At 37.8% G+C, this 25165-nt stretch overlaps 1 protein-coding gene across 1 annotated transcript in view; it reads right to left on the bottom strand.

Annotated features, from left to right (window-relative positions):
• Positions 1–25165, bottom strand: part of TNKS2 (tankyrase 2) — a 65174-nt gene that overhangs the window by 34020 nt on the left and 5989 nt on the right. The window contains exons 2-11 of the mRNA XM_024253859.3: positions 18144–18368; positions 14098–14193; positions 12006–12042; positions 11768–11843; positions 11290–11384; positions 8927–8993; positions 4086–4272; positions 2877–2998; positions 285–376; positions 118–196 (exon numbers count right to left, since the gene is read on the bottom strand). Of these exons, the coding sequence (XP_024109627.1) occupies positions 118–196; positions 285–376; positions 2877–2998; positions 4086–4272; positions 8927–8993; positions 11290–11384; positions 11768–11843; positions 12006–12042; positions 14098–14193; positions 18144–18368 (1076 nt within the window). The remainder of the gene's footprint in view (positions 1–117; positions 197–284; positions 377–2876; positions 2999–4085; positions 4273–8926; positions 8994–11289; positions 11385–11767; positions 11844–12005; positions 12043–14097; positions 14194–18143; positions 18369–25165) is intronic.

Below are 25165 nucleotides of genomic sequence, written 5' to 3'. Positions count from 1 at the left end.
TAAGGAAAAAAAAGTAATACTTATGAGAAAGTAAATAGTTTAGGAAGTCAGGCATTTTGCCTGCTAAATAAAAAATAACTCATTGGATTACCAAAGATTACCAAAAAGGAAGTATACCTTTGCTTCATGTTTCACCACTACTTCAACAACATCATTATGAGCTTTCTCAGATGCCACGTGCAGAGGAGTCAAGAATCTTAAAGAGAAAAAATCAGCCAGACAGTGAATATATTTTCCAAAAGAGTAAAATCTCCATAATATTCAATAATTAAATGTATACTTACTCTTTAGTCTTTTCATTGATGTTTGCTCCTTTTCTTAGCAACAGTTCACATATTTGCTTTCTTTTGGGATATGGAGATGCAGCAGCACAATGCTAAATAATTTAAATTGCAGCATTAATCAAGGACTATACATAATTGATTTTAAGAACATTCGTGTTTCCAATCAAGAACAATCAAGTAGTTATTTAATCTTTCTGTTTTACTTTTGACGCAACTTTGCTCTTGACTTTTGATTGAATTGCAACAATAACCAAATTCTGACAGGACCTGAAAATCCTACCTATCAGATAATATCTATTATTAAATATTCCAATCAAACTTTACAGTTGTCCTGTATCTTCGAAAAAGCTACCATTGGTGTGATGAAAACCTTAATGTGACCAATATCCTTTTCAAAACTGTTTCCAAGTAGCATTGTGTTCATGCAATATTTTAAAGGTTAAGAAAACACCGTTGCAAAGGTTGAGGTTTCTTTACATGAAGAAATAACAGAATATAGCCGGGTGCAGTGGCTCATGCCTGTAATCCCAGCACTTTGGGAGGCTGAGGCAGGCGGGTCACCTAAGGTCAGGAGTTCAAGACCAGCCTGGCAAACATAGTGAAACCCCCTCTCTACTAAAAATACAAAAATTAGCCAGCCGTGGTAGCACGTGCCTGTAATCCTAGCTACTCGCGAGGCTGAGACAGGAGAATCACTTGAACCCGGGAGGTGGAGGTTGCAGTGAGCTGAGACCATGCCACTGCACTCTAGCCTGGGCGACAGAGCAAGACTCTATCTCAAAAAAAAAAAAACAAAAAAAAAAACACTCATCAGCTCTGGATTCTGTTTAGTAATAGCACTGATACAGCTGATAAGCTGAGCAGTATTTATATCTCTCTCAACTAGTTGCTTTGGCAGAATAAGGAGCATGCATTACCTCTTTGCAAAATCAGTGGTGGAAAATGATATAATCTGGAGTTTGAGGCTGCAGCATCTCTATCTATGATGTATCCAGGAGGAAAGGAGACAGGAAGTAGAGATTTGCCAGTTATAAGCCTAAGCCTAATATCTGCACAATAGGTGTTCAATAATGTCTGAATGATACATGACTAAATCAATGTATATATGTTAAATTAAAACTGAAACCTGAAAACCTATAGAATAAAAGTTCTGGGTAATTTTTCAGCTAAGTTGCTCTATACATCTAAAAACACAGTATACATGAAATTTGTTCTTTGATTTTAATCTGTTGTTAATCATAAAGCTTATCAGATCCTCATGACTTTGCTGCAGATCCATTCTTTGATGTTGCTGTCACCAAAATCATTCCTTTACCCTAAATAAAACCAATTCTAATCGGAGAACATAGTTCCTTTGGTAGGTTAAGGGTAACCATCCCAGGACACCTATCATGAAAGCACAGAGACCAGACATGGTTTTTTAAAGACTTTTTTTAAAAATCATATCCACCTCAAATTACACCCTACTCCTCTGCACCATCTTGGAGCAGGGCCTGTAAATCTCTGGGAACCTGTAATAAACTGCTACTGCACCATAACTACTCACCAACACAACTCCTAGTGTGTTTTAAGGTTAATTACAAAAATGAGTTGCTTAACAGTAGTTATGACCAGAATTTTCCATGTCAGTCTTTGCATGTTTCTTTGTACAGTTTTAATGCTGTTGTGGTTTTAATTTTGTACTAGCATTTCTTATTAGTCTACAGCTTTGCTATTTTTTTTTTAATTTAGATGTTTCTTACAAGCAGTAAAAAGGTCCAAAATGCTTTATAGGTAGGTTTCTACATAAATTTCATAGTTTACATTATGGCATAAGGAAGAAAACTTCTCATAAAAGGTATCAGGTAAGTAAGGCTACCATCGGTTAAATCAGTTAAATCACACACATTAACTTACTTATCTTCTCTCACCCGAAGCACATTCTGCAACTCACACAACAGGATTTACTTTCTTCCTTTTAAATTTCTACCTTTAAGTTTCTTTTTTTCTACCTTTCAATTTTAAGGTAGCCCCTGATTTTACCATTCCCTCTCTTATCTTTTATCATGTATCCCTATTAGCTCCCATTCTTTTCTGTTTTTCCTTAGACTTCTCTACTCACATCTATTTTGTCATAGCTCCACAGTTATTATTACCTCTATCAAGGAAGTAACCTCTAAAATACTTCATTCACATTCTAGATCTAATTTTGAAGGACTACACCAAGTGTTTCCATCTGGATGGTGGTATTTATTTTATTTTTCATTATTTTCATTGGGTTCCAAATTTTCTAACCTAAGCATTCATTTTTATAGCCCCTAAAAGGCAAACTGTATACATCACTTATGATAATAAAAGCATTACATATAATACATGCCAGAATATGAATTTTTTTTTTTTCTGAGCATTCTCGAACTGATAATAGCATTGCTTTCTGCAGGGTGAGGCTGTCTATTTTTTGGCATTGTTTAAATTTTTAAAAAATATTTGTACAGGCAGTAATTTTTTAAAACTACAGACTCAAAAAAATGCTAGTTCTAAAAGTAGAATATTATGATTAGTTTAGCATGTTCTTGGTTACTGCATTTTAAAAACTTAAATCTGAAACATTACCAATGCTGTTTCATGTGTTTGAGGATGCTTGAAATTCACCATTTCCAGAGAGAGATGTTTTTTGATTCGAGTAACATCAGCTTCTCGTGCAGCCTGCAGCAACGAGTGGCCTTTAAATTCATCTAGATGAAGAAAAAGCATTTACATCTATAACGAGATCAAATTGAAAAGGCTTATCTAAAAGACATCTAGTATTTTCCTTGAACTTATTTTCAAAATAATCTTCCAAAACAGCCGGATTGAGGCTCTAAAGATATTCTCCAAATTTAACCCCTGAAAACAGACAGTGGTACTCCAGTTCCCCTAAGTTATGGGGCAATTGTATAGACATATGGCCTCAAGAGTATACACAGGTTTAGCCCATGGCAGATTCATGGTTTGTTCTAATTCATAATTCATTTTGGGATATCTGGAGTACTACAATATATTCCTAGACTGGAGACGTTTTAGAATATTTCAAGCACAAAATTTTTCTCAGTAAAGAAATAGTGATCTCTACACTGACATCATGGCTATAGCAGACAGACAGCTTTGCTCAAACCATCAGGGAACTGGGAACTAGAAAAGTTGGATATCTGCAAAAGCCACCTAGATGATGAAAAAATAAAAGAGGTTTTCCTTAAGATTCTCTTTTACTCTTCAGACTTGTGGAACTACCAATCATTCTTTGTTATTCCAGGATAATACAAATCCAATATAAGTTGCTTATTTGTATGCACTAATACCATATCCAAACGATGTGGTTATTTCTCACTACATCTACTTCAGCTATAGACAGAAAACCAAAGAACTTGGCCCAGGTGCCAACGAATATCAGATGTTAAGATCTGGAGACTATTTACAAGATGGCAATCTTATGAAGCTTTAACTTCACAAATTCATAAGCTTCATAGATTAAACAGAAAAGTCATATCAACGATGAAAACAAACCAAATGCTTTCATTTCAAAGGCATACGATCTAATAAGTCTCATATAGTACATATAAAAAGCATATAACTTGACTTGAAAAAATTAATACAAACATATTTTCTTTTCATAGCATCTTAAGTAGAAACTTCCAAATTATTAAATATGCTGAACAACAGTGGATACCCATGGCTAAAAAAAATATTCTATTATTTAAACATTTCTAAAAACAAACAGGAAAGAAAAAATGTTCAGTTTATTGATATAATATCCTACCTGAACATTCATAATCTTATACTCACATGCTAATCTTTCTTTTAACTGTGGTGTGGGAGCCAAGTCTATAGCACTTTTATTGTGACAATTGAGCAGTGTTGGGTCTGCACCATAACTTAAGAGAAGAGAACATACTTCAACCCTGTTCTTAGAAGCTGCCTCATGAAGAGGAGTGAATTGCCACAAGTCCATTGCATTTACACAGGCACCATGCTGGAGAGCAAAAAAGCATATATTTAATGTTCAATTTTTAAAAGAATTCAGAATTATTCGTACTGTGTAATTTAACATCATACAAGCTAAAACAGGTTATGTTCCCAAAGTTCACTTTTTAAGCCAATTATTTCAGAATGAGTATACATTTTTCCCAATAGAAAAAACAGTAGCTGATTGCTAGCCCTACCAACAAGGGTCTACTTAACTTTTCTACTTTTAAGAACAGTTAAGAACGAAGCTTTAGATTTAACCTGCATCTTTTCCAAGAACGAATGCTCCTCTTACGGTATAGCTGACATACAGTGAAGCACACAACTTTGATGAATACTGACAAATGTATATATCTGTGATACCATCACCCAAATCAAGATACAAGACACTTTCATTACCCCAGAATGTTTCCTCATGCTCCTTTTATAGACAATTCCTGCCCCCATTCTGGCCACATATTAGATATATCTGTTCTTCAATTTTGTAAGAATAGAAGAATATAAATTTCTAAAGTATGTACTTGTCTAGATTCTTTCATACATATAATGTTGCTGAGATTCATTCATGTTGTTGCACAAGTAGTTCATTTTCATTGTTGAGGGGTATTTCACAGTATACATATATCATAATTTGCTTATTTATCATCCTGTTAATGGAGATTTGGACTGTTTCTAGTTGGCTGGTTGAGTATCTCTAATCTGAAAACCAGAAATGCAAAATACTCCAAAATCCAAAACTTTTGAATACCGACATGACGACACAAGTGGAAAATTCCACACCTAACCTTATGCACACAAACTTAATTCATGCACAAAATTATTAAAAATGTTATATAAAATCATCTTCAGGCTATGTATATAAGGTGTATATGAAATGTAAGTGAATTTCATGTGCAGACTTGGGTTCCATCTTCAAGATTTCTCATTATGTAGTATATATGCAAATATTCTCAAATCCAAAAAATATCTGAAATCTAAAACACTTCTGGTCCCAAGCATTTCAGATAATGGATACTCAACCTGTGCTACAAATCAGCTACCATAAACATTTCTTTATGAACATATGCTGTCACGGTAGATATATGTTTAACTTTATTAGAAACTGTCAAAGAGTCTTCTAACGTGGCTATAGCACTTTATACAGCCAGCCATCAGCAACATTTGAGTTCCACTGCTACATGGCAACGTTTGAGTTCCAGTTGCTACATATCCTTGCTAACACTTTGTATTGTTAGGCTTTTTAATTTTAGCCATTTCCAAGTACTGGAGTTGGCTAAGTATGGACCACTGAAGTCATACTAGTTTAACCAATCAAACACAAATTTCCTTCTACAGCATTCAACTAAGGTGAACCAGCTTCTTACTCTTTCAGTATTTTTGACAATGGGGAGCTAATTTGCAGCTAACATGGCTTTTTATAATTACTAGAGAACTTCTGTTGTTAGAAAGTTTTCTTCTATATTAAGTTAAAATATGCACTTTTAACTTTCATCTATTTGCCTTTGGAGCAAAAGACATCATAAAGGACACTGATCTTTCATATCAGATGGTTTCCACTTATTATCGTGGTGGCCCTCAACTAAATATACTTTAGTTTAAAAAATTCATTAAAAAATAATTGAGGCCAGGGGCAGTGGCTTATGCCTATAATTCCAGCACTTTGGGAGGCCGAGGTGGGTGGATCGCTTGAGCTTAGGAGTTCAAGACCAAACTGGGCAACATGGTGAAAACCTATCTCTACAAAAAATAAAAAAATTAACATGTGTGGTGGCACCACACCTGTAATTTCAGCTACTTGGGAGGCTGAGGTGGGAGGATCACCTGAGCCTGGGAAGGTCGTGGCTGCAATGAGCCATGATTGCGCCACTGCACTCCAACCTGGGTGGTAGAGTGAGACCCTCTCCCCCCAAACCAAAAAAACAAAAACAAAAACAAAAAAAACCAAACCAAACCAAACCGAGAGCCTATAGATTCCAGTGTGGTTTGGGTGTGCAGAGTACAGTGCATCCATGCTTATATTTGCTTGCAATACTATTCTACTGGCACAAAATTATGACAGCTTTTTAAGTTGTCACATTATAATTTATACTTAAATTGAGTTAATGGGTCATTTAAAAACTCTGTGTTATTGTTTAAGCAAGAAGTAAACACCAAAGTATTTTCTCCTCTCCCATCTTGTTCTTGTGCGACTTATTTCGTGAACTTAAGTGTCCTTGCTGAGCCCCATTAATCTTACTGGCTTCACCCAAAGCTTAGAGCCTGGTGAGATGGTTTTGAGCCTTGATTCTATCAACTTGAATATTAGTTATCCTTCCCAGCTTTATGTTAATCTGCAAACTGGATAAGCATTCCTTCTAATTTTTTATCAAGTCAACCATAAAAGTGTGCACCACAATAAAGATAGAAACTTCAGGCCCCACTGGAGGTTCCAACATTCCCTTCCAAGCAAAGAAATATCAGTCAACACTCTGCACAGTGGTTCAATTAATTATGAATCTATCTGACATAATTTTTCCTTCCATTCTAGCCAGATCTGTCTACTTGCTTCCTAGTATTCAGAGACTATGAGGAAGAATGTTAAGAGAATTCCCTGTTATTCTTGTGCCTGTTAGAGCCAGACCTTCATTATTTGAATGCTTTTTCCAGGGATCATGTCTTAGTGCCTTCCATGGCTAGCAAATGCCCTGGTCATGGAAAGCAGTCACTGGGTGTTTGCTGTTAAATGCCAGCTTCTGGTAGCCAAACTATTTAGGCAAGTGTTGCCAATTGACTCAGCAGTGCTCAGAATCTGCATTCTCAATCCCTATCTACTTGCTTTCTCCTGACTTTTCTTAACTTTACTACCCTGGTAACTACTTACACCCTCACATTAGCTAACCCCCTCTGTAGGTATGACCTCTAGTCAGCCTTTCATTCTTATTCAGCAAAATACTAGGTCTTAGGAAAATACCACTCAGTTGTCTTTAAGTCCAAGTGCAATCTGTTTGATGTTTCATTCTTATCCATAGCAACTTTCAAATGGTCTGCTGGAGTCAAGATTCAGTTTTACAAGAAGCAAAAGCATTACTGTTACAAATGTATAACATTACAGCCACATTATAAGTTTAATATGCTACTCAGAGTATCTAATTATTATTATAAAGTTGTTTCTATGGGAAAATGTATTTCATAAGACGCAGGCCCGAAAGGAACCAAAGAGGCAGTGGAAACAAGTGTCCTCTTTCTCTTCCCGTAACAGCTGCTGAGAGTGGGGAAAAGTGCTGAAGGAGTAGAATGGGTGCAGGGTAACAGAAGTTAAAGGGTATAGGTAACATCCTGGGATCCACTTCCAAAGATAATATTTATCTTCTACTCTCATCTAAAAGGCATCAAAATAGGAAGTTTTGGACTGGGTGTGATGGCTCATGTCTGTAATCCCAGCACTTTGGGAGGCTGAGGCGGGCAGATCACTTGAGGTCTGGAGTTCAAGACCAGCCTGGCCAACATGGTGAAACTCTGTATCTACTAAAAATAGAAAATTAGCTGGGCATGGTGGCACATACCTGTAATCCCAGGTACTTGGGAGGCTGAGGCAGGAGAATCGCTTGAACCCAGGAGGCGGAGGTTGCAGTGAGCGGAGATTGTGCCACTGCACTCCAGGCTGGGAGACAAAGCAAGACTCCGTCTCAAAAAAAAAAAAACCAAAAACCAAAAACCAAAAAAAAAAAAAAAAAAAAAAAAAGGTTCTTGCTAGTCTTGGGAACCTGTTTGTTAAACAGCTGTTGAGCATACTGGAAGAAGTGAACCTTACCAAATGGGCCAGCTCCAACTCAAAGTACAACTGGCAAATCTTGCTATTATATCTGGTGGTTTTAACAAAATATGAGTCACTAAAAACTGCTTCTTAGAGTTTTGAAACTTCACCTTTAGCTATAAATTATGGAATCACTTTATCTGCTATTCTATATGATTTTTTTTTTTTTTTTGAGACAAGGTCTCACTCTTGCCCATGCTAGAGTGCACTGGTGCGATCTTGGCTCACTGTAACCTCCATCTCCAGGTTCAAACGATTCTCCTGCCACAGCCTCCTGAGTAGATGGATTTCAGATGATGCGTCACAAGATGATGTGTAGCAAGATGACGGTGCTACTTTATATTTAAAAACATATGGTATCCAGGCTGGGCATGGTGGCTCATGGCTGTAATCCCAGCACTTTGGGAGGCCGAGGCAGGTGGATCACTTGAGGTCAGGAGTTCAAGACTAGCCTGGCCAACATGGTGAAACCCCATCTCTAACAAAACTTAGCTGGGCGTGATGGCGCCTGTCTGAAATCCCATCTACTCAGGAGGCTGTGGCAGGAGAATCGTTTGAACCCTGGAGGTGGAGGTTGCAGTGAGCCAAGATCGCACCACTGCACTCCGGCCTGGGCAAGAGTGAGACCTTGTCTCAAAAAAAAAAAAACAACAACAAAAAAACAAAAGAAAACATATGGTATCTCAAAAATCTCAAAGCAGTCAAATGCTGAGCTATCAGTCACCTATATTTTATAATGCTTATAAATACTTCTACTTTTTTAAGCACTAAGAACACAGAAAATAAAAAGAAACCCAGATATACTAATGTATTTCAAGTTATTTTATATAACTCTAGAAAGTAATTAGGAGAGTACAAGAGCACTAACCTTGACCAAAAGTTCAGTTACTTCATAATGACCATAAGAACAGGCATTGTGTAATGGTACCAGATCACTACAATGAGAAGCGGGGGGAAAAATCCTGTTTCAGTACAGATTTCTTAGGCCTAAGGAAATTTATAAATTAAAATTTATTTAATTACTTATACTTAAATAGCAAATGGATTATGTGATGTTCTAATAAAAATGTTCAAAATTTAGTAACATCCATTTGAACCCTAAGTCCTAAGAATTTGAACTCCCAAGTCTCTTTCAAATCCATCTTCCTTTATACTTCACTGCTACTGCGAACTCCCAAGTCTCTTTCAAATCCATCTTCCTTTATACTTCACTGCTACTGCCACTGCCTTAGTTTTGGGCCTATGTTATTTCTCCCTTGCACTATTGAAATAGCTCCCACCCCACTTTATCCTCCAAGCTGAGGCAGATTTTTCTAAAAGGTAAGTCTGATGTAGTTACACCTTAACTCTGTGCTTTCAAGAGATGGTTCCAACTTATTAACGTGGCACACACAATTATCTGGCTCGCTCTCTAGGCTTACCCTTCGATAATGGTATATTAAACTTATAGTTCCCTGTATGTCTCTACATATACTGTTCCCTGGGTATAGATTTCCCTCCCTCCTTTGTTCTAGCTCATTTCTACATGTCTTTTCCAGACTTAGCTCAAATACTGGCTCATTTTTAAAACTTTTTTGAGATCCTTAATAAGCTGAAACCCAATTCTTCCATGATGGGAATGGAGGAAGAACTTTCTCTATGGGAAGATACAGTTAAACTTTAAAATCTTGACTTCTATCTTGAAGCTTTTCCTTCTCCTTTGGGATCATTCACTAATATGCTGCCATAGCCACCATCATGCCAAACTCTGGTAAGGGATGGTCACCGGTGATTTAGTCTTTAGTTCTGAGTCCTCTCTTTAAAGGTTCATGGCTTTCCTTACTATTTTTGAATATATGATTCTTCACTTGCCTGAGCACCAATTTTGTTCCTAACTACCTACTAGATGCTTCCACTATGTTCCTGTATCATCCCATTAAACTAAGAGTTCTAGGCCAGGCGTGGTGGCTCATGCCTGTAATCTGAGCACTTTGGGAGGCCGAGCCAGGTGGATCACCTGAGGTCAGGAGTTTGAGCCTGGCCAACATGGCGAAACCTTGTCTCTACTAAAAATATGAAAATTAGCCAGGTGTGGTGGTGTGCGCCTGTAATCCCAGCTACTCAGGAGCCTGAGGCAGGAGAATCACTTGAACCTAGGAGGTGGAGGTTGCAGTGAACCAAGATCGCGCCACTGCACTCCAGCCTGGGCGACAGAGCAAGACTCCATCTAAAAAAAATAAAAATAAAAAACGCAACAAACAAACAAATAAAAAACTAAGAGTTCTAGAAGTCAATTCAACATTTTCCCCCCAAACAATTTTGCCTCCTGTATTTCGTATGTGTATCACTGGATCTAACTCATTCAGAACTTGAAGTGTAGTTTTCCTTTTATTCCTCGCTCATCATATCCATTCAACAAACCTTATCCATTCTTACACTGCAATATCTCTTGCATCTATGCCTTCATTTTCATTTCTTCTGCCACCATTATTATGGATCCTGATTATGCTTAAACCTCTAGAATGCTCACTTTCCTAATTGCTGCTTTTGCTTCTAGTCTCCTCTCTCTCCAATTTAGCCAACACATTGCTTTCAAATGCACCTCCTAAAACTTCTTTTAGAATAATCATCCCCATCCCCTTTGTTTCAGATCACAGGGTGAAGTCTGAATTACTTAGGCTAAATACCCAGTCCTCCAAAACCTGGTTCTTACCTATTTCTCTAATCCTAACCTTCATTTGTCTCCTGTGTGAATCATCTGCTCCAGCAAAGCTAGTCTAGTCTCTGTTTTTTAAATGTGCTTTAATGTCTGCTTTAGCAGCCCCCACTTATCCCAACTGTCTTGCAGACTAATGTCCCACAAACTCTGCTTTCTTGAATTGAGACTTGACTTTACAGTCCAGGTCAAGTCACACCTCATTCTGAGGGATTTCCCAACCACTCCAGTCAACCATCACTGAGAGTTCCCTCCTGGGAACTCTTGCAGTGCTATCCCTCTCTATGACTCAACACTTGGTAGAGACCTCATTGTATTCTTAGGTATCTTTTCATGCCCTCTAAAGTGTAATGTAAACCTTCTATGAGCTGTGGGCTTAAGGTTTTATAATTTCCTGCGCCCTCAGAACAACCTGTACATTGTAAAAGCTCAATACATGTTAATGTTATTTAGTAAAAAATATTATTTTTATAAGGTTACAAAGATTAAGAAGAGGGTAACATTTAAAAAGTCCTTGTTTTTGTTCAAATGCTTACCCTTTATCTTTAGCATGAACATCAGCTCCATGTTGCAGTAACAGCTGTACAATCTTTACTCTGTTATATCCTGCTGCCAAATGCAATGGAGTTGACTGAAATATTAATCAAATATATTAATGAAATTCAAATAATGGTTGAATAAAATGTGTGAGAGGGAAAAAACCCAAATATAAAACCAGAAAATCCAGTTATAACTTCATTGTCTAAGTAGTTATCAATTTGGTTTTACAAAATCCAACATACACACTGAAGGCATAGTACACAAGTTTATAAATTCACTATTGCATATAGGAAGCAAATAACTTTATCATCAATAAAGTTTTACTAGGCTTAAGAATTTGAAATACTGAAAATACTGAAACACTTAAAACATCAGCACTCTCTTCAAATATATTTCAATTTATCATAAGATAAACACATCTTTATCTTTATGTTACCAGGAGATAAGCACAAACTCAGTTGCAAAATGAAGTACCTTTCTGCCATCACTTGCGTGGCAGTTGACATTTAATGGTGTGAGTAGAGCCATCATTTTTTCTTCATTGCCACTCCTAGAATACAAAAAAAGTATTAGTAATTTGCATTCTTCATCAGATCTTCCTCAAGATAAGTACTGTAACCATTAAAAAAAATTTTGCTTACTGTAAAAAAAAAAAAAAGAAAAAGTTAATGGTGAAGTATTCCTGTCACATATTTATAACATTAGTACGTACCTGGCACTTTCTAAGAGTTCATCTTTCTTATATTCACCTGTGAATTAGAAAAAAAAAAAGTATAGAAATTAAAAAGAAAAATTAATGAGTTTTATGCAAAAAGATGCCCAATGAATTATAAAGTAGATAAATTTGGAAATAAATTTCCAATAAATGGAAAATAGTTCATTAACAGAATACTGTGTAGTTTAAAAATATTTGCATGAAGAGCAAACATGAAATACCTTTGCTATGGGATTAAAAAAAAAAGATTCTATTTTATATAATGAAAGGCAACCTCAACTATATAAAATCAATATGCTCAGGAAAAGGAAAGCCCAAAAGAAAATATACCAAAATATTAACAAAGTTTATCTTGGGTCATAGGTTATTGGTGACCTTTTCCTTTTTCCCTTCAAATTTCCTAAAATGAGTATGTTATTTTTATAACAGAGAAACAAAATGTATCTACAACTTTGTTCCAAACCTAAAAATGTCCAGGTGTATTGGCTCATGTCTGTAATCCCAGCACTTTGGGAGGCTGAGGTGGGCGGATTGCTTGAGGCCAAGAGTTAGAGATTAGCCTGGGGAACATGGTGAAACCCTCTCTCTACAAAAAATACAAAAATTGGCTGGGTGTGGTGAGGCACGCCTGCAATCCCAGCTACTTGGGAGACTGAGGTTGGAGGATCACCTGAGCCTGGATAGGTTGAGGCTGCAGTAAGCTGTGACTGTGCCACTGCACTCCAGCCTGGGCGACAGAGTGAGATCTTGATACATACATGCACACACACCCCCCCCCAAAAGCAAACCCCTAAACAAAACAAACAAAACTCAATATACCAACATCATAGAAATGACAAAAGAATCTATAGCATCACTGATTAAACATAATCATTAACATCTTTATGAACCTAGATTCTTCAACACCAATATCATGTTTATTTAATGCTACTTTAAATATATACAAATATAAAAAAGGATTAACTATGAACTCTTTATTTCTTTTCTTTATTAAAGGCTTTACTTTTACAAATGAATACAAACAAAACTATAAAACCAACAAAATTTAAATTAATATGATTTGCTGAATGACATCCAAACTGCTGCCCACAATGTGAATTGCGTACTGACTGCCAAGGCAATGCCTCTTTTGAGGCCCAAGATTTAAAAAACAAAAATAAAAGCTTGGAATAACATGGATTAGTGAAGGAGAAAATGAACACTGATTGATAGTCACAATAACAGTGCACACTTCTAGAAGTCTTTTCATGAAGAAGTCTTCTCATGAAGAAGCCTAAATTTTCTCAGCAATGGTAGAAGAAATATCACAAAATCCAGGCACAAAGCTCACAGCAAAGCCCCTTTGGCTCTTGACTTTAGATTAGGTATGATTCTAGTCATCACAAGGTAGGTAAGAATCTGGTAAACAACATGGCTGAGTTGCTAAGAGGAAAGCACACTGACAAGGCAGATAATATGTGAAGTGCATACAACTCAGGAAAGCTTGTCAATCTAAACTATAGCCTTATGCATAGCAATAGGTTCCAAGGACATAAATATGTTACAGCAGAGTACAACTAGCATTTGCTTCATGGTACTGAAATCAGTGTGCCTAGAATCCTCTTCTGAAAAGCTAATGGAATGGCTAGTGCTTTTTGAAAGGATTCCATCAAAAATTATTAAAATACATAAAAAAAAATAGTACAGCTTGAATATCCCTTATCTGAAATGCTTAAGACCAGAAGTGTTTTGAAGTTTGGGTTAGAAATACTCAATCTGCATGTAAAGGGCAGGCATAAATTATCTGAAAAACTCAGGGGTATTTAAAAAATATCCTGAATATACTACAGCAATATACAATTATCTATCACCCTCACCCTCAATAAGGCAACAATGACATACTTAAACAGCAATTAGAAAATAAAAAGAAAGCTTTATTTTTCTTAGAGGAGAATCAAATGTCAGCTATCTAGACGTAGAAAAGGATAGCTACTGAACTGACACTATTTTAAAAATCTAGCTGAGGTCATTAATCACAGGAGGCAAATTTCCTACCTGGCAAGGTTGTTCTTTACAGGCTTCCTGGAATAACCAGAGTATACAGACTTACCAGTAAGCACTGCTTTGGCAGATGGATCTGCTAAATCCAATGCTGTCCTTCCATCTGTATTTCGGATGGTTGGCTCAGCTCCATGCTGTAACAGCACTGCAAAATAGTAACACTATTTTGAAGTTCAATGGTAATCTTAACAACTTGATTTTAGTAAATCATTTTCTCAAGAATTCTGGTCCAGCAAAGTCTCAAAGTTGTTTAAAGACCTTTCATATCTTGTCAGAATGGGAATGTTACATTTTAAATATAAAAATAATACATAAAGTATTCTAATACTTAATGCATTAAAGACACATTAAATAAGTTCCCCCTCAGTTCAATGTAGATTTTCCTTTGCTATTTATATAGCTGGTGACAAGTGACTAAGGATAGATAAGAGTGTGTAAGGGAAAAGGCAAGTGTGCTTGAAAGCTTGTTTTTTCATTCCAAAAGAACACTGCTTATGCTAGAAAGACTGTTCATCATGACAGAAATAAAATGTGTAAAGCTATAGATAGCCTGGGAACAGAGATCTGTAGGATTTTAAAGGGGGAAAAAAAAAAAAAAAAAAGAAAATCACACAGGTAAATTCCTTTTTAAAAAACACAAACAAAAAACTGAATAGCTTCCTTATGCTTTCAATAAATTCTGTAAGGTCATCAGTCATTATCTTTCTATTTTTCAGGAAAGCTGAATAATTAACAGGAGGCTGCTTGTATTTGTCCACTATTGATACCATAATACAATGCACTTGTAAGGTGCAAGGTAAACAGTCTAAGGAGTGGAGTAGGTACATTGAAACCAAGGTGCAAATTACTCCTTACAAGGACAATTTTTCTTTGGAAAAATCTTAACTGAGGGATATATAAATAAGGGTTGCTAGCTGAGTAGTTAGTTTTTTGAGGTTAATTACACTGAATTTTAAGTTAAAATCCAAATACCCTTAGTAGGGCTAACCTACCCCAAATCAAAACTACTACATTATAATTCAAGGCACATAAAAAGGGAAGTCTTGGCTGGGCGTGGTGGCTCACGGCTGTAATCTCAGCACTTTGGGAGGCCGAGGCGGGCAGATCATGAGGTCAGGAGATCCAGACCATCCTGGCTAACATGGGGAAACCCCGTCTCTACTAAAAATACAAAAAACTAGCTGGGCATGGTGGCGGGCGCCTGTAGTCCTAGCTACTTGAGAGGCTGAGGCAGGAGAATGGCGTGAACCTGGGAGGCGGAGCTTGCAGTGAGCGGAGATCATGCCACTGCCCTCCAGCCTGGGGGACAGAGCAAGACTCCGTTTTAAAAACAAAGAAAAAAGAGAAGTCTTGTGTTTTGCTCTGTACTGTATTATTATTTGTATTATTATTAAGCTATTCCAGTATACTCTCTAAATAAGGAGCTGGAGGAAGACAGGCAAATATGTGCAGAAAGGAAGCTCAGCTCCTGTTCTTTCATAGGGTGAATTTCCATTCTGCTCTACTCCTATATATACCAGTGCTGTTCAACAGAAATAAAATGTGAGCCACATAAATAATACAACATTTTCTAGTAACTACATTAAAAAAAGAAACAGTTCAAATTAATTTGAACACATTTCACCTAATACATCCAAAAATTCAATATTTACATTTATATTATAATCAATATAAAATTAGATATTTTACATTTTTTATTGTACTAAGTCTCTGAAATGTGGTATGCTTTTTCCCCTTAGAGTACCTCTCAACTCAGACATTGCAAGCCCTTAGCTACCATATTGGATAGTGCAGATTATAACTATATTTGGAAAACTCTACATTATTAAAACTAATTAATTATATCTCTAAGATTCTGAGGTACCAGAGTTGGGTTATGTGATAAAAATGATGTATTTGAATGTAGGGCAGGAACAATTTAAGACAACATACAGTAAAGGAGAATTGGGCAAAGGTAACTAGGAAATCCATTTCACATCTTTATAAATTACCTAATTTAAACTAAGCTGGTGAAGTTGATATAAATAGTGATTTGGGATGCTGGGTACCATGAGGTCCAACTTAAGTCTAGCATAGAACACCTGGACTTTCTCTAGTGCACTGAACTGGCTTTCTATTTGTTAAGGATTTCAACTGTCCCTGTTTTACATCAGGAAATAATGGAGTTAAGGTGGCAATGAGTCCAAAATCCTTGAATCTGTTTGTCTCACAAAAGTAAATACCAGGTTAATACAACTTCTCAAAAAACCTTCTCACATACTGTATATTTTTCTTACTTATCCTGCCATTTCTACTCTCCTATAACCCTATAATTCAGTAGCATCATTTCTCACCTGGGTTACTTTACAGTTTCCTAACTGGTATCCTTGATGCCATCCATCCTACCCAGTCCCCTACCAGATTACTCTTCATAAAATACAGTCATGTGTCACTTAATGACAGGGATATATTCTGAGAAATGCATTGGTAGGTGAGTCCATCATTGTGCCAACACCAGAGTATGCTTACTCAAACCTAGCTGGTACAGTCTACCAAACACCTAGGCTACATGGTATAGCCTACTCCTCCTAGGCTACAAACCTGAACAGCATGTTACTGTACTGAATACTGCAGGCAACTGTAATACAATGGTAAGTATATCTGTAACTAAGTATGTCTAAATATAGTATAAAAGATAAGAAATGGTATATCTGTATAAGACATTTACCATGAATGGAGCTTGCAGGTCTGGAAGTTGCCCTGAGTGAGTCAGTGAGTGAGTGATGAGTGAATGTGAAGGCCTAGTATATTATAATACATTACTGTAGACTCTACATAAACACTGTACACTTAGCTACGTAAGTTTATTTTTAAAATATTTTTGTTTCTTCAATAATTAACTTTAGCTTACTGTAACCTTTTCACATTATAAATTTTTAAATTTTTAAAAACTTTTTGACTTTTGTAATAACAGCTTAAAACACAAACACTATGTACAGCTATACAAAAATATTTTATGTCTTTATTCTATAAGCTTTTCTCTATTCAAAAAAAATTTTTTTACAACTTTTCTGTTAAAAACTAAGATACAGACACACATATTAGCTAGGCCTACATAGGCTCAAGATCATCAATATTACTGTCTTCCACCTCCACATCTTGTCCCACTGGAAGGTCTTTAGGGGCAATAACATACAGGGAGCTGTCATCTCCTATAATAATGCCTTCTTCTGGAACACGTCCTAAAGGACCTGCCTGAGGCTGTTTTACAGTTGACTTTTTTTTAAAATTGCTGAGTACACTCTAAAATCACAATAAAAAGTAAAATATATAAACCAGTAACAAAGTTGGTTATTATCAAGTATTACGTAGTGTACATAATTTTATATGCTATACGTTTATATGACTGGTAGTGCACTAGATTTGTTAACCCAGCATCACCATAAAAACCTGAGTAATGCCTTGTGCTATGAAGTTAGGACTGCTACGAAGTCAGTAGGTGACAGGAATTTTTCAGCTCCATTATAATCTTATGGGACCACCCTTATGTATGTCATCCATTTTGAAATGGAGTTACGTGGAGCATGACTGCATACTATGTAATCTTATCACAGTGTTCGCTTCTTCAAAAAATATTCAATATTCCACACTGCCTGCACATACTAATATCAAGCTCCTTAACCTGGTATTTAAAGCTTTTTATAAAGAAATCCCCACCTACCTTTTTAACCCTTTCCCCACTGGAAAGACTTTCCCTTTCTCACGGAAAGACTCCAGGAAGTAGGGCCTTGACTTGATCCTGCCAAGTCACTGTGCTCATTATCCTCTTAACACTCTCTGTTCCCTTCCACCATGCCTTTATCTGGCTCTTTGTGTATTTTCTCTCCCAAGAGAATGCAAGTATAATAGGCACTTTGTAGTCCATTCTCCAAAGAAATTTAGGCTCAGTACTACACACAAAAAGACACTCAGTAAATAGTAGTTAGATTAAATCATGGGATGTTCTTAAATATTTAAATTCAGCTTGACATAATTTGATGATATGAACAGATTAATTCAGTTCAGATTCAGAATAGTTACAACATTAGTAAAAGTCAGAAAAGTAAACAGTCTTACCAATGCAAACATCAATCTTTCCTTTAATTGCAGCTTCATGGAGAGGAGTATAATTCCAATTATCTCGAGCATTGGGGTCTGCACCATGTCGCAAAAGGAGATTGACTACTTCAGCATGACCAAAAGAGCACGCATTATGAAGAGGAATAAGGCCCCCATCATCACGTGCTTGGACATTTGCACCATTCTGAAGCAAATATTCAACTACGTCTTTCCGCCCAAAACCTAGATGAAAACAAATTGTCCACACGTAAGTTCAACAAGGAAAAGATATCAAATTAGATAAGTACCATCCATACTAAAATGTTTCCGGTTGAAAATTAATAACAGACTCAAAAATTCAAGAACTAATTAATGGAAAGGTGATCAGAAATATATCAATAACTAACCTTAATGATAAAGCCAGAGGGACTCTCCACTAAGCAGTAGTGGTACCTAAGCAGCACCTTGGGTGGTACTACTACTACTAACGTCAAAGAAAGAATACAAAATAAGTGACTGAAAGCTCAAAGTTCAAATGTTTCTCACTCTACAATAGAGTTCTGCATATTTAGTGTGTATACATTTTCAGATGTTCAAAGTATAAAACTTAAATATGTAAATCACAACCTTATGATACAGTGACAAAACTCTTGCTAGAATTCCTTTCCCACATCTATCTCACAGAATGTTTCTGCTAAACTGGGGGACTACGAGAAGCAACAAAAAAAGATCCGCTTACAGCTAATATTTGTCTATGTAGTGAGACACAGAGAGATAACCCCAGGCAAAAGTATCAAATCCAGTGTCTTCAAAGGAGTCCCTACTTTGCCACTTGCAAAACGCATATATAACTTCTTTCCATGTAGGAGGCCTCCTTTAGGTACCAACATTCCACAGTTCTGCTCAACTGCCCCCAAATCAAATAAAACAAAAAAAGTCCGGTAATTTATTTATACTGGTTTATAGATCTAGCACCAATGAGTTTCAATCTCTTATCATTCCCATATATTAGTACTTAAAACCTTTTTACACCTAGTTGTGAAATGACAAGGCTTTCAGGCATACGTTAAAGCAGATGGAGTGGTCTATAACATGTTTGGGTAGAGAGAAAGGAACTGCTCACTCTTCTGAAATTTCTCCATTCTATTCTTTTTTTTTTTTTTTTGAGACAGAGTCTCGCTCTGTCGCGCAGGCTGGAGTGCAGTGGCGCGATCTTGGCTCACTGCAAGCTCCGCCTCCTGGGTTCATGCCATTCTCCTGCCTTAGCCTCCCGAGTAGCTGGGACTACAGGCACCCGCCACCATGCCTGGCTAATTTTTTGTATTTTTTAGTAGAGACGGGGTTTCACCATGTTAGCCAGGAAGGTCTCGATCTCCTGACCTCATGATCTGCCCGCCTTGGTTTCCCAAAGTGCTGGGATTACAGGCGTGAGCCACTGCGCCCAGCCCTCCATTCTATTCTTAAAGCCACCAAGTCTGACTATAGTTCTTCCAAGATGACCAGCAATGAAAACAGATAAGAAAGTAATGGTACAGTCTTTCTAAGGTCGATGCCTGGGGTTGGCCTGGTTGCAGCTGATGGAAGAGCTAAAGATAGTTGAAAAGATTAACTATTTTTGTTTTAACATTGCTGGGCTCTGCGGTCACAAAGATGAGTATCTTTGTATCTTTGATTCTTCCTCCTCTCAAAGAGCTCATAATTTAAGATATGAAGATTTTAAATTTCAATACAATATAATTGCTATGTATATATTAAGTGCTACTAGAGCTCAAAGAATGGAACTCCTAAACTAGGGGAAAGCAGAAAACAGAAAAGACCTGCCTAAGGCAATTCCAGTGATGACACCTGAGCTGAAAGCACACAGAAAAATAAGGGATGATTAGGAAAATGAGGAGGGAGAGGTGAGGGAAAGGAGATGAGCAAGGAAGGGTACTGCAGTCCAAGCAGAAGAAACAAAACGTATACAGACATGGAGGTAGGAAAGAATAAATGCTTGGGCTGGGCGCAGTGGCTCACGCCAGTAATCCCAGCACTTTGGGAGGCCCAAGTGGGGAGATCACGAGGTCAGGAGTTCGAGACCAGCCTGGCCAGCATGGTGAAACCCAGTCTCTACTAAAAATACAAAAAATTACCTGGGCGTGGTGGCGCGTGCCTGTAATCCCAGCTACATGGGAAGCTGAGACAGAACTGCTTGAACCCGGCAGGTGTAGGTTGCAGTGAGCCGAGATCACGTCACCGCACTCCAGCCTGGGTGACAGAGCGAGACTCCATCTCAAAAAAAAAAAAAAAGAAAGAAAGAAAAGAACGAACAAATGCTCCATAACAGCCAGGACACAGAATGCCAAAGTGGGCAGATGCTAGATCAGGAGTATGTCAGGCGGGCCGGGCGCAGTGGCTCACGCCTGTAATCCCAGCACTTTGGGAGGCCGAGGCGGGCGGATCACAAGGTCAGGAGATTGAGACCATCCTGGCTAACATGGTGAAACCCTGTCTCTACTAAAAATACAAAAAAAAAAAAAAAAAAAAAAAAAAAAATTAGCCAGGCGTTGTGGCAGGCGCCTGTAGTCCCAGCTACTTGGGTGGTTGAGGCAGGAGAATGGCATGAACCCGGGAGGTGGAGCTTGCAGTGAGCCGAGACCGGGCCACTGCACTCCAGCCTGGGAGACAGAGTGAGACTCCGTCTCAAAAAAACAAAACAAAACAAAACAACAACAATGAAAGGAGTATGTTAGGCTAAGGTAGCACCTGGCTTTTGTCCCATAAATTAGTGTTTTTCAAACTGTTTTTAGACAGCAGGGTTTTTTTTTTGTTTTATTTTGTTTTTTGAGACAGAGTCTCACTCTGTCACCCAGGCTGGAGTGCAATGGCGCGATCTCGGCTCACTGCACCCTCCGCCTCCCAGGCTTAAGCGATTCTCCTGCCTTAGCTTCCTGAGTAGCTGGGACTACAGGTGTGTGCCACCATGCCTGGCTAATTTTTTTTGTATTTTTAGTAGACATGGGGTATTGTCATGTTGGCCAGGCTGGTCTCGAACTTCTGACCTCAAGTAATCCTCAGCCTCCCAAAGTGCGGGGATTACAGGCACGAGCCACCACACTGGGCCCAGTCAGATTTCAATTAGATCTTATTTAAGATTATAATAAGTGCAGGTCATGTTTACTGCTAAATACCCAATGCCTAGTACATAGTTGGCATTCATAGAACTGCAAATTAATTGAATAAAATAAAAACTATTCTGGTTGAATCCTCCTTCTTCCCCTCACAAAGACCCAAAAGAAAATATTCCTGTATCCCTGAGCAACTCTTAGAAACAGTTTGAAAAATACTGCTACAACACATCATTAGTTACAGAATGATGTGTTTAGGGCAGTGACTATTTGCCTTTTTTTTTTTTTTTTTAAAGAAAGATCACCTTGGCAATTGTGTGAATAAACGAATCAAATGCAGAGATAGGCAGTAGATAGGTCCTTAAGGTTTTAGAATGCTATGTGCCATAGTCTAGGTGACAGATGTTAAGGGCTAAGATTAAGACTGATTTGGTTAGGATAATATACCTGCATGGTTCATGTGAACACCATAGGTAATATTCACATGGCTGGTGAAGCCTTTCTCCCACTCCTATTCCCAGCTTCCCAGTTCCTTTCCTTCTGGTTAACACTTTTTTTCACATACCTTGAAGTTATTTTATATACATGCAAGCAAACATCTGCTAACATATATATCTTTAAAGATAGTGTTTACATCTTCCTTTCTTAAAAAACATCTATTATTAATAATATCCCAGAAATCAACTCCTATCAGTATTGTATATATTTTCTTGATTGGGAGTATCAAAATGTAACTAGTTCCATTCTCATACACAGGTTGTTTCCAATCTTACTACTATACACACTACTGCCAAGGTTTTTGGCCTCAGTAATGGAAGAGTGAAGTTGCCATCAACAGAAATGGGGGCAAGGCTGCAGATGAAAATAGATTTGTGGCAGAAGATGAAGAGTCCAAGTTTTAGACATGTTATATCTCACTGAGGGCTTATTGCTTCCTCTACCTAATTTCTAAATCCTGGGATTCCTCAAGACTCAGTTCTCTAACCTCTTTTTAGATAATCTTATCTGATCCCATGGCTTTAAATACCACCTAGATACACAACCCTCAGATTTAAATCTCCAGTCTAGACTTTTCACCCAAATTCCAGAATGTTTACTTAACATATTTCCTTCTGGATATTTTAAAGGTATCTCAAACTCAACATGTTTCCAACTTCTATTTCCACTGACATTACCTTACTCCAACCACTATCACCTCCAGCATAAGCTCCTGCAATAGTCTCCCCTAAATAGGTCTCTCATTTCCACTTGTCTCTAGTGACCTTCTAAAAATAATAATATCACAGCCCTGTTTAAAATAATTCCTTGGCTTCCTACTGATGCTCTTAGAATAAAATTCAAACACTCTACTACGGCCTTAAAAGCTCCTTCATGAGCTGGCCCTCACCTTCTTCTCTAATTTCATTTCACACGATTCTTCCCTTTCCCAACTATAATATACTTTCTTTCAGTTTGTCAAGTATGCCAGCGACTTGGTACATGCCACCCTTCTGCCTGGAATGCTCTTCCCTTGCACAAAGCATCCTCACTTCTACTCACTACCTGGTTTGTTTAAATGTCACCACCTTAAGAAGGCTATCCCTGACCATCCTATCTAAAATAGTCCCTTCTGCCCATCCACATTTTTTCCTATCTTCACACCATTTAGTTGGTCTATCTCCCACCTCCTTCACTAGAATGCAAGCTCCATACAACAGGGATTTTTGTCTTTGCTGTTCATAGCAGTATTTGTCACTTATTAAAATTTGTAATTACTGCTTTACTTATTTTCTAGACTCTTTTTTTTTTTTTTTTTGAGACAGAGTCTTGCTCTGTCCCCCAGGCTGGAGTGCAGTGGCCCAATCTCAGCTCACTGCAAGCTCCGCCTCCCGGGTTCATGCCATTCTCCTGCTTCAGCCTCCAGAGTAGCTGGGGCTACAGGTGCCCGCCACCACATCTGGCTAATTTTTTTTGTATTTTTAGTAGGGGGGGGGGGTTTCACCATGTTAGCCAGGATGGTTTCGATCTCCTGACCTTGTGATCCGCTCGCCTCGGCCTCCCAAAGTGCTGGGATTACAGGCGTGAGCCACTGCGCCCGGCATTTTCTAGACTCTTAGTTCCATGAAGGACAAGAGCCATGTGCATCTTAATTCATCACTACTTCCCCAGCATCCTTCAGAGTACATGGTATAGAGCAATTTGTTGATATTTGCTGAATTAACATATCACGGTATATGAAAAGGAGTCTGAGAAGTAAAACTAAGAAAGAATGGCATTGCAGAAGTGAAGTAGGAAAATGTCAAAAAAGGGAAGGTCAGCTCTTGCTGTTATAAGCCCTGACTTCAGTCTTCCTTCCTGATCACTTCCTGGGCATTGCTGATCACACTGTCCTCCCCAAGTAGGCTATCCACAGTTGCCCTAATCTATGGTTCTACTATCCCAACCACTTAGCACCCATCTGCAGGAAATGTTTTTAGAAAAAGGCTTCTTAAATTGGAAAGTAAGAGAAAAAGAATCAAAATAAAGAAAAACCTGTAAAGCTAACTCTATAAAGTTATTTGATGTACCCAAGCATTTTAGAATAAGGATTACTATTCTTCAGCAGTAATAAGCATATCTGAAGTAATCAAAATGGTGACTCACAGGCTAATCCCCCCAGAAAGGAGAGTTAGGTGTGCACAGAAATAGCTGGAATAAAATAACTAGCTGTTATGAGACAGTGTCAACTGGGAAGGTATCTGTCCCAAAGGATTGGTGATCTAAAGGAAGGTCAAGTAGTAGCCTTCTGTCAAAATAAGGCTGGAAAGAGAAGAGGGTTGCATGAAATCAGAGTTAAAAAGAAAGACATTACTGAAACTGAAGTTTTAGCTGAGGCGATCGATATGGGTAGAATGGGTAAAGTGATTAAATCCATATAGTTACCAACATTCCAAGACACAGATTACTTCTGTGTCAATGTCTGTATTAACATGATTCCCTAGTCATTAAGATGTCTGAAACCAGTCTGGTGACTGATACTAGAGGTATGATTTTACAGTCACACTGTAAGGACTACAATATGTGAGTGAATGTAATCTGCTGTGCTGAGACAGTAGATGAATAGTCTGAGATTTTAATGTTTGAAGCCACATCTTGGGCACTTAAAGGAAATTATTTGGAGGCAGTCAATAGGTAGCTATGTTAAAAAAAAAAAAAAAAAGCTGTTTGGAGTTTGGCGAAATCTTTAGATTGAAGATACTTCCTGGCTGGGCACTGTGGCTCGCACCTGTAATCCCAGCACTTTGGGAGGCAGAGGTGGGTGGATCACCTGAGGTAAGGAGTTCAGAGACCACCATGGCCAACATGGTGAAACCCCGTTTCTACTTAAAATATAAAAATTAGCCAGGCGTGGTGGTACATACCTGTAATCCCAGCTACTCAGGAGGCTGAAGCAGAAGGCAGGAAAATTGCTTGAACCTGGGAGGTGGAGGTTGAAGTGAGCCAAGATCGCACCACTGCACTCCAGCCTGGGCGACAAGAGTGAAATTCTGTGCCTGACACGCCTAACCCCCAAAAAACCATACTTCCCAAACTGAGGAGTAATCCTTGATAAAATCCCTATTGTTATGGTCTCAAGAATAGTTCAAAGTACTTCTGTTAAGCACCAATTTCTGGAAGAAAAAATGCTTTGCAGGGTATATTCTGATCACGTTCTCACTGGCCAGGTAGAACGTGAATAGGCACATCCTCAGAGTCAATGTCAATCTCCATATTCTAAGGATCTCTTTATGAGGAACCAGAAGCCTAAATAAAGTTGGTAGTCATGGCTGCTCAGGACACACTGTAGTTTATTTTGTAATTATGGAACAGCACTCAACTTCAAACACTGTTCTACTTGTGAAAATTCTGATGAAACCATACAAAGAGTATGAATCTACTATATAGTACTTACAGTGAAGCAAAGCAGGCCTATCT

This window comes from Pongo abelii, chromosome 8 (genome assembly GCF_028885655.2).
Source record: "Pongo abelii isolate AG06213 chromosome 8, NHGRI_mPonAbe1-v2.0_pri, whole genome shotgun sequence".
Taxonomy (NCBI): Eukaryota; Metazoa; Chordata; class Mammalia; order Primates; family Hominidae; genus Pongo; species Pongo abelii.
Note: the sequence above shows the minus strand (reverse complement) of the source record. Positions and strands in the feature narration are given on the sequence as shown.